General features: G+C 46.7%; 1 protein-coding gene across 1 annotated transcript; it reads left to right on the forward strand.

Annotated features, from left to right (window-relative positions):
* The first annotated feature begins 797 nt into the window (after positions 1–797).
* On the forward strand, positions 798–9,855 carry LOC142363196 (SUN domain-containing protein 1-like). The gene is made up of 11 exons (XM_075436070.1): positions 798–952; positions 1,411–1,469; positions 2,635–2,718; positions 3,640–3,755; positions 4,623–4,723; positions 6,436–6,607; positions 7,150–7,234; positions 7,584–7,699; positions 8,187–8,354; positions 9,194–9,286; positions 9,742–9,855. Exons 1-11 carry the CDS (start codon positions 798–800, stop codon positions 9,853–9,855), a joined length of 1,263 nt encoding a protein of 420 aa, XP_075292185.1.
* Positions 9,856–11,721: the final 1,866 nt, after the last annotated feature.

Consider the following 11,721-nt stretch of genomic DNA (forward strand, 5'->3'; position numbering starts at 1 on the left):
CAGTTCTGGGCTCCCCAGTTCAAGAAAGATGAGGAGCTACTGGAGAGAGTCCAGCGGAGGGCTACAAGGATGGTGAGGGGACTGGAACATCTCTGCTATGAGGAGAGGCTGAGGGAGCTGGGCTTGTTCAGCCTGAAGAAGAGAAGGCTGCGAGGGGACCTAATAAATGCTTACAAATATCTGAAGGGTGGGTGTCAGGAGGATGGGGCCAAGCTCTTTTCAGTGGTGCCCAGTGACAGGACAAGGGGCAATGAGCACAAACTGAAGCACAGGAAGTTCCGTCTGAATATGAGGAAGATTTTCTTCCCTCTGAGGGTGACGGAGCACTGGAACAGGCTGCCCAGGGAGGTTGTGGAGTCTCCTTCTCTGGAGATATTCAAGACCCGCCTGGACAAGGTCCTCTACAACCTACTGTAGGTGACCCTGCTCCGGCAGGAGGGTTGGGCTAGATGACCCACAGAGGTCCCTTCCAACCCCTACCATTCTGTGATTCTGTGAGATGTTTAAAGAAAAGAGTTTTAATTTTTGAAAGCGCGCGTAATGCTTGAAAGAAGAAATCAAAGTTTCTTTCCTGTATTTTTGATCACCTGCTGCAATCGCTACGCCAGTAAAACCCAAGGAGTGCCCCTTGCCCGAGGGGCAGACGCAGGGGCTTTGTTGCCAAATGCCTTCTCCCCCTTCCTCTCTCCCCCCGGCTGGGTCTCAGCGGTCTGCAATACCCTCTCCCCAGTTCGTGCCTGAGATGTTGGGGCTTGGGTTCATTCCGCTCTCTGAGCCCCCTTCCCTCAGCTGCGTCGATGGCGGCCGCGATGATGGCGGCGGAGCAGGAAGCCGTCAAAGGCGGCGGCAGGAACCGCGGCGGCGTGCAGCGCGTGGAGGGCAAGCTGCGCGCCAGCGTCGAGAAGGGCGACTGCTACGAGGCGCACCAGATGTACCGGACGCTCTTCCTCAGGTGGGGCCCGGCCCGCCGCCCTGCCCCTCCCCCCCCGGCCTTCCAGAGCCTTCCCACGCACCCAGCGTAACCACATCTGTTTTGCTTTCCTGGAAGCTTCTCTTCTGATGCCATCAAATGACTATAACTTTTGTGTAAGGGAATGTTGAGACTTGGTACTGTGCCTTAGCTGTAGATGTTGATGAAAAGACTAAATCTACAAAATTCTGGTTGATGTTTTCTTTTCTGTACCGATATGTTCATCACTAGCAGCATCTGTCTGTTTTGTAGCAAAACAGTGCTGCTGATGTGTCCGTGCTGGGTTTGGAGTCTGGAGAAATCGGATGCAAAAGTAGCAGAGGACCTTTAGGTGAGGTGACTTTTGCACTCGCTTTGACGTTGCTCAGATGTGCTTTGAGTTGGAGACTGGTAACAACAGTCACTGTGCAACCTGAAATGCTTTTTGTATGCCCTCCCAGATGGCTAAGGGTTACCTTCGTCATAGCAATGGACTGGGGGACAACTCGATTAGAGAATAGTGGGTTCCTGATAACTTTGTGGGCATGCTTAGAACAATTTTTCCTGTCAGATTGTGCCAGGGGAGGTTTAGAGGAGATACTGGGATAGATATCTTCACTGAAAGGGTTGTCAAGCATTGGCACAGGCTGCCCAGGGAAGCGGCTGAGTCGCCATCCCTGGAGGTATTTAAAAGACTTGTAGATGTGGTGCTCAGGGACATGGTTTAGTGGTAGACTTGGCGGTGTTATGTTCATGGTTGGACTTGATGATCTTCAAGGTCTTTTCCAACCTAAATGATCCCGTGATTCTACAATACAAATGACATTATTACTTTGTAATGTTCTGGGGTCTTTAACGCTTGTGTTTTTGTTTAGGATTTTGGGGAGAAGGAGCTGCTTTCATTGACAATATTGTGCTCAGCTCTTTTTTTTTATTATTTTTTTAGAAACAAAAGCCCCAGGAACGTTGGAAATAACGTGTGACATCTCTGTACATCCCTGTGGCCCAAGAAGGGACAGACGCCTTAAGAAAGCTAGCCTAGAACACTGGAGAAAAGCACCGGAGCGTTTAGATTCTTGGGTCACAATGCTGGGTGGTTCTAGAAGCTGGTCTTCTGCTGCGCAGTGCCCTGTAGCAAGGAGCTCGGCTCAGCTACGCAGCAGTGTTTCCTTCGAGTGTAAGTATGAGGCTTCTGCTTGAGGCTAAACTTCTGTTTTAGTACGTTTCTTTCCTGCCGATTCCTCTGTTTAATCTGTTAGTGATTGCCTTGTGTTGCTGATTTGCCTTGATTGTAAGTTTTCCTGGGGGTTCTGAGAGAATCAAATGTCGAAGTGCGGAGTAGAGTTCCTGGGGTAATGATGGGAAGCTTGTCTGCCTGTAAACTTGCCTCTGTAGGATAAACCAGAGAGAAAGGGATGAAAGACAAAACCATTTTTTGATTTGTTCAGAGTTAAAGATTTGTAATGATTGAGAGATGAAGAAATCTTTTAAAAACACTTGTTTTTTTTTAAACTCCTGGTAGTTAAACTAGTGTAGCTAAAGTAGGGAGGTCTTGAAGTGTCTTCAAGTGGGGAAGTTGCTTCTGGGTTGGCGTGTATGAACGTGTGTCCTCATCTTCCCTCTTTCCCCATCCATGTTTCCGTTCTGCCCTCAGACGTGTGCACGTACTCACTCTTTTGTTTTAGATGTCTGCCTGCTGGAAATTCACAGTCCAGTGAGTAAACTTGATTTACTGGTGTGGTCAGCATCAGGACGCGTTGCACAGTCAAGTGAATGTGCCAGGCAAACGTATATGTGATGCAGCACCGTAGATTGTATAGATGTAATTCTCTGTTGTCATCTGTGCATAGAGTACTGTATTTGAAGAATGGTAAACACGTAGCTTGTCTTTGCAAAGCCAAAGGAAAAGCTTTCTCTTGTTTGTGCGTAGCCAGAAGTGTGTTTCAACTTAACATACCTTCACCTGACAGTTTCAAATTCGTGGCACTGCAGTGTTTCCTGAGGGGGTTTTTGTCTGTGGCTGGCTGGTTTGTTTTTGCAAGGAGGTACAAGTATGCTTTTCTGGAACCTACTTTTTTCGTTGAAGAGGAGAATACTTTACGTAGACAATACTCCAGGTGTTGTGTAGGAGAAGATCAACAAATGACTATATCATAGAATCATAGAATCGTACGTTGGAAAAGACCTCTAAGATCATCAAGTCCAACCGTCAATGACTATTTGTTTCCAGTCAGTGTGCCTGTGCCCTGGAGTTGTTTCAATCTCAGTAGAATGTGTTCGAAACTTTCAAATACCTGGCTCTTCAAACAGAATCTTAAAATACGGTAGTACCGAAGTAGTTACCAAGCAACAGAAACGGCATAAGCTTGTAATTAGCTGCTTTCAAGTCAGATGGGAGGTAAGAAAAGGTGCAGTTGTCATTCATATTTAGTTTGCTGCTCCCGTGGCAGAATGCTTTTCACTGTCTGTTACCCTACTACATTGACGTCTGAATGTATGGATCTGTTTCTGTTCATGTAGTGGACTGCAAAATGCATTCAATACCAATCATAAAGTGGCTTTTCTTTGCAGTATTAAAATCAGTGGGACTTTTAGTGGGACTTTTACTTGGAGTTCTTGTCAGATATCGTAGTTGATTGTGGCGCTTCCTTACTTTTGGGACCAATTTTTTTTTTTTTTCCCCCTTGAAGGTCTTGATGGTGAAGGCAACCCTAAATTTAACTATGGTTTCATTTTCTTTCCGAGTGCATTTTATTCCATGGTGACTAGCGATGGCGATACTGATAGCAATGCACTAGAGGCTTTCGTACAAGCTTGGCACACTGCTTACCTATTAGGAAAAACAAGGTGTAGGGACAGCATACACCTTGTATGTTAGAAAGAAGAAGTCATATTGTTAATTGATTCCACTTTGGGGCAGTTGGTACACTTGACAGGTTGAAAAGCTGCCTTGAAAAGAAAGCAAGGTATGAGGTATTGGTGTGCAGAAGATTTGAATAAAGGGGTTTTAACATTTTATTTTTGTTCTAGTGAGAGTCAGTTTTTCCAGGAGTCTTCTAGAGGGATAGCATCTTCCCTGTGAGATGAGCGTTCGCTAGCTTGAATGACAGCGGCATCAAGAATCTGTGGAGTGCCCTTTATTCAGCAAAGGAAAATGATTTGAGACACTTCAGTCACCAAGATGCTTTGCAAAATACTGGGTTGCTAGATCTACAGTCCCTCAGATGAAGCCAGACATATCTGCTAATCTAAAAATGTATGCGTTGGCTGTGCTCACGCATTTCTCTGCTCTGCAAAGCATTCTTGGCCACAGTTGCATGTCCCTCTGCTTGGTTCCTTTGAACACGTGCCGCAGTAATGACATTTCGCGCTACCACTTTTTGTCTTCTAGGGAGGGCAGCTTCTGGCATGTACAGGTTACTCAGAACTGGATGGTATCAACTTGCTACTCTGATGTCTTTTCTCAAGGTGTTTCTTCTAAAGAGGTGCGTATCCTTTGAGAAAAGTGTTTTGTGAGCAAATGATTTACCCAGTTATAAAACAATACAAGAGGAGAAATGTGTTGTTTCATGTGAACTTTCCTCTCTCTTTCTCTAGATGCCTTCCAAAGACCTACAAGCTGTTCCTGTTTCTTCTGCCGCTCCTGTTTCTACTAGGTACGTGAATCGCTTAGTTATACTACAGACCGGTGTATGCTTACTGCAGCCGTTCCAAGAGAGCGTTTTTAGTTGAGCTCTCGGTTTGTGAAGAAGACGCAGAAGCAAAAAAGAGCAAGTTTGTTTGTGACTAGGGCAGCAATTCAAGCTTTCAAAGTACTGACAAGTCAGTAGCCTTCCCCTTGCCGTGAAAGGAATACCCTCAATTTAATTTCGTAGAGCTCTTTAGAAAGTGAGAGTGGGTGCATAAATGCACTGAAGTCCTTTTTTCTTCACCTCCCTTGATAAGAATATCAGTGAGGTCACAAAGAGCAGGTTGTGTACCGATTGCTTTGATTGTTGTTAATCTCCGTAAAAGTGGGGTTAGGTTCTTTGAGCAACTCATCCGAAGTCTTTCCCTTGCTCTGGACCATCCTTGAGTTGCTTAAAATACTGCTGTTTAGACTGGTTAGTTGACAGTATTCCAGGCCAGCTGTCTTCTTTGAAATAAACAAACTCAGTTTCGAACACTTGCTGAAAGTGGTGGGCTGTTTCTGAAAAGCAGGTTCATGTCTTCGCATGTCCTAAAAACTTTAGAAACTACTCTGGGGAGAAGATGAAGCTTCGCAGAAACTTACAGTCAGGATTGAAAATCCTCTGTACTAGGGAGAATAAGAAAGGAAGAACTTCCCTACCCTGTGTAGAAAGTGCTGCTACTTCTTGCTAAGACAGTGCAAAAACAAGCGTCATGTTTGTGAACTGCGAGATTGCCTAATATCTAACAAAAGTTGGAAGAAACTTGGGCTTCCGTGGGAACAATGTGGTATGTAGTACGTAGGGTACAGGGCAAGATATTTTCCATGGAGATAAAAAGCAGTTTTTTACATCTGCCTTCAGTGAGCATGGCCTGTCTTAATTGGTAAATGAGATCTAGGTCCCAGGGACGCAGTAGTATGAGATTGAGGATATACCATGAGACATAAGCGCAAGCTGCCTGCCATACAACGGTGTGAGCGGTACTGATGGATGTTCCCCAATGTGCTTGAGTGCTTGACTTCACAGTTTGACAGCTGGCTCATACTGATTTTTGTTTAGACTGGAGTAGTGTGCGCTGTGTGACGTCTAGCTTGCAAACTTAAGGTAGCTTGTGTCACGAAGTAGGAAGACGACCTGTAGATCTAAGCAGTCTTCAGGGGGAATTCTCTTGAACACCCTTTTTGCCTTTTGTTTGTGATCTAGGTATATGGTTCTGGGGGTTTGATGGCTGCTTCTCACTATTACCTTTGTTGAACTGGATCAAAATTGATAGAATACAGAGAACAGAGGACTCTCTCCGTGTTCGTGAACCGCAGGCTGATTCTTTGCACTCTGTGCAACCTCCAGAGGTAAGGGAGAACAGTCTAGGGAAGAACTCTGGTATCTTGGAAGACTTCTTAACTGCCATGCCTTCAATATTTGGCAAGAACTACTTGACACACAAGGCTAATGTGAATAAATGTCTTGATCTTTACATATATTAAAAAAATATTCTGTATACCTTAGGATTCCATCGACATCTTTGCTTCTGGTCGTGAAAGTGAGCTGGAAAAGCAAATGGCCTTTCTGTCTGAGAGATACCATCACCTTGATGAAAAATATAGCAAAGTGATGCTTCTACTCCAGAACCTTCAAGATCAGGTTGCCCAGAAAAGTGACAAAAGCGAAACATTGACGCTAATACGAAATATGATGGGTCAACATCCTCAAGATGTGAGACTGGAGCAAAAGGTAAGATAGTCAGTTGTTGGTGCTTTTGGGTGGTGATCGACGTATCCTGTTTTAGTAATGCAGATTGCTAGCCATTTGATTCAGGCTTGCGTCCAATTTTGTGAGCAAAAGTGATTTGCAGCCTTTTCTGCGGGATCTAGAGTTGCAGATCCTCCAGAAGATCGCTCTCCATATGTCTGTGACAAGCCAAAAGCTAACATCTGCAGTAGTAACAAAGGCTGTGACTAATGCAGGGGTTCGTGGAATCACAGAAGCGGTGAGTGAGTTGAAGTTCTCGCAAGTTCAACTAAAACCGTCAGGAGTCCTTTTCTAGGCATTTTTTGGAGCATCGCAGTCAATATAAATGTCAGTGACTTGAAGAGATGTTTAGAACATGAATTGAAATGGGGAGAACTACAGAAAATGCTTGATGAAGCGTACGCTTACAGCATTGCTTGTTGCCTGTTGCGAATGTTGTTTTTTTTTTTCCAAAGTATGCTATCTTGAAAATTGCAGAATTCCCAAAAAAACAGCTATACCAAAGCAATGCAGCTCAGGGTCTGGGGAAGGTGGGGGAAAGAATGCAACCTTTGAAGAAAGCACCAGTCAATATGCAGTATGAATTTGTATTTTAAGCCAAAAAACCATGCACTAAAAATGGCCTCTGTCTTGAGAGAGGCTTTCAAAGACTTGCGATGGAGTGCAGCATCTCAAAAAGATGCTTATTCTACATGTATACAGATGTGTATAGATCAATTACTTTATCAGTTGATATTATTAAATTCTTCCCTTTCTCCCCTTCTGTGTGTATATCTGTAGCAAGTCCAGACTATTGTAAACAATGCCCTGAAACTTTTCTCTCAAGACAAGACTGGTATGGTGGATTTCGCCTTGGAATCTGGAGGTAAATAGTGGAGGAAACTCCACTTTCACGATTCGTGTTATTTTATAGTATCTACTAAAAATGTCGAAAGATCTGCTTGCGTGGGGTGTACGCACCACTGAACTCGCTAGGGAAAATGTGTATGTTTTAGCCCTCTGAGGTGAAAAACCTTGAACATGCTGAAAAGAACACTGTACTTGATAGAAGCATTGTATCCCCAGCCAATGACTAGACTTGAACAGTATCTTTACTAGTTGGTTTTGAGGAAAAGAACTGGTATGTTCACGAAGCTTTGTACAAATCTCTGGCTGAAAAGTCTTCAGGAAGAAATGAGTAATTATTTCGGCTAACCTGATACCTCTTTTTTAAGGTGGCAGCATTCTGAGTGCTCGCTGTTCTGAAACCTATGACAGCAAAACAGCAGTGATCAGCCTCTTTGGAATTCCTCTGTGGTACCTCTCTCAGCCTCCAAGGGTGGTGATTCAGGTAATTAAAGGCCGAGTGAAGAAATTCAGCAATGTTATTTTGTGCTGAGGGGTTTGGATTGTTTCTTGGATGCTGGATGTTTCTGTCTGCAACACACTGTGGGGCACGGGTCCTTTGAACGATGTTCCCAAGAGTGCCATTCTTCTGGTAGTTCCTGGGCACTGCTCAAGTCGTCTTCTAGCAAAACAAAGACCCTGCTAGGAGGCTTGGGTGGTACACTGGACTTCTGCAGAGTGTGAGCACTGGGAAGGTTCCTGTTGTGAAGTAGTCTCCAGGCGGATCTTCAAAACGCTGCTGGCTGTTTGGGTGGATGTGCTGTCTCCCTGAAGGATGCTACCAAATAGATTATATTCTGCCACTTACTCTCTAAGACTGTCCCTAATAATTCAGAATTCGCCACAACTCTTTCTGGCAAAATGCTTGTGGCTGCAGGTTTTGTTGTTGCTGTTGTGTTCCATCCTGTTCTCTCCCCTTTCCTCCTGTCTAGCCGGACGTGTATCCAGGAAACTGCTGGGCTTTCAAAGGATCACAGGGGTATCTCGTAGTTCGACTTTCAAGGAAGATCTATCCGACTGCCTTTACGTTGGAACACATCCCAAAAGCACTTTCAGCAACAGGAGAGATCTCCAGTGCTCTGAGGAGCTTTGCAGTATATGTAAGTCTGTCTGTGAACTTCAGAGGATATTTGTATGCATAAAGAATATTTGTGGCGCAGATCTTGGAAAATAAGGACTGAAGGGAGGACAGCTAAGGAGAGAAACTGCTTGCTTTTAAAATTGCTGTTTTTGTAATCAGCTTTGAGATTAGGAATAAGAAGTGTTGCAGCTAATTTTGAGGGAGCTGTTTCTTTTTTTCCTGCTTTATACAGTAGTAAATATTTTTGGAGGGAGGTGACTGTTTTTGATTTGGTATCGTTCTTTCAGGCACTGGAACTGTTCCATCCTTCCACCACTCCTACTGCTTACCCTCTCCCTCCCCAGTGTTGGCTTTGCATCTTGTCTGTGATGTGCCTTCAGTGTGTTTTAAATTGATTTTAACTAGCACCACAGCTGCTTAGGCAGGACTGCAGAACAGAAGACCACAGGCTACATCAGAGTGTAGCTGTGATCCCTGAGAACATTTGTCTAGCTCCATTAAATGCTGAAGCCGCCGTCTGCAAGCATCTGAATCTTGGCTTCCGTCTTGTTTGTGATGTTGCTGTTTTCTCATTCTTGTTTGTCCTGAGCAGTTTACATTGTCCACTGCGATCTTGGTTGTGCCATGGAAATGATGGGGTTTGACCATGAAAACAGCAACATACAAACATAGCACAGCTCTTTGCAGTTCAGGAAAGTCAAATGCAGAGCTGTGGCTGAAGAAGCATGAAGTTCCACGGGAAGTATTCTGACCTCGGTTTCAGAGACTTGCGTTGACAGGCAGTTAGGTAGGCATGCTTCTGGCTTTGGTTTGACTTGAAATGTGATGGAAGCAAACGTCTTTCTCCTGTTGTTGTAGGGTCTAGATAATGAATATCAAGAAGGCGGCAAGCTTCTAGGACAGTATGTCTACGACCAAGACGGAGAACCACTGCAGACCTTTCCAGTGATGGTAAGTCTGGATGAGAAGATTTCAAGTGTCAGAAGAAGCACACGCATATTTTCTAGGGTAGTGCACAATGAGCAGTGAAGGAAAAAGGCTTCATTCTCTGTTGGGCACTGTAGAAACTGAGGTGGAAAGTAGCTACTGATCTGCCTCAAAACCTAAGGTTCGGATAGTTTAGAGGGGAGGAAAGTTTTGTGCCAGGTGGACACAAGTGGTGTGAAGATACCGAACGTATGAGGAGTCTGCTTCATGCTGCTTCTGACTCCCTTCACAAAAAAAACCCCAACAAACCGGTTGTAAGGCAAAGAAGGTTCTGTTCCAAGTGGCAGAAGGTTCCCAAGGCATCACTCAGTTATTAATCAAAGTTGGTAGTTGCAGGAATGAAGGAAAGCGCCTTCAGTTGCACCTGTTTATACTCCAAACCGAACTCTGGTTTGTGTGTTTGTTTTTTCCTTCTGCAGGAGAAAAGTGAAAACGCATTCCAAATAGTGGAACTGAGAGTGTTTTCTAACTGGGGACATCCGGAATATACCTGCCTATATCGGTTCAGAGTGCATGGGAAACTTGCCGAATAATCTCCAGCACTTCAGCTTGGACTGGTTTTACGGTTGTGCATTTTGTTCTCGATTTTTGTATATGCCGGAAAGCCTAGAAGACTGGAATCTTGCCTTTTTCTTCGTGGAGGCAGTCGTGATGCGTGGGGCTGACTGCCTAGGTCTGGGCAAGCCCGTGCGTGGGCCTTCGTCCGCCTCGTCATTTGCCTGCCCCTCCGGTTCCATTGCCTCATACCTATTGCGTCAGGGCACCTGGTGTGGAGAGGGAGGCCAGGAGGGGATTCGCCTGCCGCCCCGAGCAGGGACCCGTTTCCATTCCCCGCTGTCTCTCAGGTGCTCTCCTTCAGCCTGGTGGCGAGAGGGCAGGGGATCTTCTGCTTCTTGCGGAACATCCATCCTGTGCGCTTGTTTCGGGGGTGGCAGGGCATGGCTCCACCAGTCTATTTCCCCCTCGCACTCCCTGATGCTCCTGAACCTTTCTGCCTCCTCTTTGAGCTCTGCCACCAGGACGAGCAGATCATCCACCTGGTCACAGCGCACGCAGGCGTTCTGCCTGCTGCCCTCCCATACCAGTGACAGGCTCGGGCACTCCCTGCAGCCAGAGACCTGCACAGCTGCCTGTTTATGCGGGAGCTCTGTCTGGGTCGCCGTATTCCGCCTGGTGACGGCTTTCAGGCGAGTGGAGACCCTAGCTACCAGCTGAGCGAGTGATGACCACCGGCTGAATTTACCCTGGTAGCTGGCCGAGCCTCGGGGCCCTGCCTGCGCCAGCTGCCGTGCCAACTGCCGTGGCAGGCCCTGTTTGCCTGTCCTAGTGGCCGCACTGCGGGTCGCTCGTGCTCCCTCGGGGCTGCTTTTGTGAGGGGGGAGGGTGCCGCCGTCACTCTTGACCCTGCTCTTCTTTGGGGGAGGGGGGTTTGGGGGGGCACGCTCTCTCTCGCCAGGCGGCTGTCTCGGCTGTTGTGCCGCTGAGAAAAGGTTTCCCCGGTGCGATCACTCGCTCCGGAGCCCTTCACTGTGCGGTCTGTTCTTCTCTGCTGCCTCCAAACTGACAAGATGCTGTTGAGAGGATGCAGAGAAGGCAGAGCTACTGAATGCCTTCTTTGCTTCAGTCTTCAGTGCCAAGGCAGGCCCTCAGGAATCCCAGGCCCCGGAGGTAAGAGAGGAAGCCTACAGAGAGGATGACTTTCCCTTGGTCGAGGAGGACTGTGTGAGGGATCGCTTAAGCGATCTGGACGTCCACAAATCCATGGGCCCCGATGGAATGCACCCACGAGTGCTGAGGGAGCTGGCGGATGTCATTGCTGAGCCACTCTCCATCTTCTTTGAGAGGTCCTGGAGGACAGGAGAGGTGCCGGAGGACTGGAGAAAGGCCAGTGTCACTCCAGTCTTCAACAAGGGCAAGAAGGAGGACCCAGGGAACTACAGGCCGGTGAGCCTCACCTCCATCCCGGGAAAGGTGATGGAGCAGCTTATCCTGGAGGTCATCAACAAGCAAGTGGAAGAAAAGAAGGTTATCAGGAGTAGTCAGCGTGGATTCACCAAGGGGAAATCATGCTTGACCAATCTGATAGCTTTCTACGATGACATGACTGGCCGGGTAGATGAAGGGAGAGCCATAGATGTTATCTACCTAGACTTCAGCAAGGCTTTCGACACAGTCTCCCATAATATCGTCCTAGGGAAGCTCAGGAAGTATGGGCTGGATGAGTGGTCGGTGAGGTGGATTGAGAACTGGCTGAATGGCAGAACTCAGAGGGTTGTCATCAGCGGCGCTGAGTCTAGTTGGAGGCCGGTAACTAGTGGTGTCCCCCAGGGGTCAGTACTGGGCCCAGCCTTGTTCAACTTCTTCATCAATGACCTGGATGAAGAGTTAGAGTGTACCCT

This window comes from Opisthocomus hoazin, chromosome 15 (genome assembly GCF_030867145.1).
Source record: "Opisthocomus hoazin isolate bOpiHoa1 chromosome 15, bOpiHoa1.hap1, whole genome shotgun sequence".
NCBI classification, from domain to species: Eukaryota; Metazoa; Chordata; class Aves; order Opisthocomiformes; family Opisthocomidae; genus Opisthocomus; species Opisthocomus hoazin.

Coding starts and splice junctions, on each gene's coding strand:
- LOC142363196 (XM_075436070.1), top strand. CDS start 798: ATGGCGGCCGCGATGATGGCGGCGGAGCAGGAAGCCGTCAAAGGCGGC. Junction 953..1,410: donor TACCGGACGCTCTTCCTCAG/GTGGGGCCCGGC, acceptor ATGCCCTCCCAG/ATGGCTAAGGGTTACCTTCG. Junction 1,470..2,634: donor GACAACTCGATTAGAGAATA/GTGGGTTCCTGA, acceptor CTTTTGTTTTAG/ATGTCTGCCTGCTGGAAATT.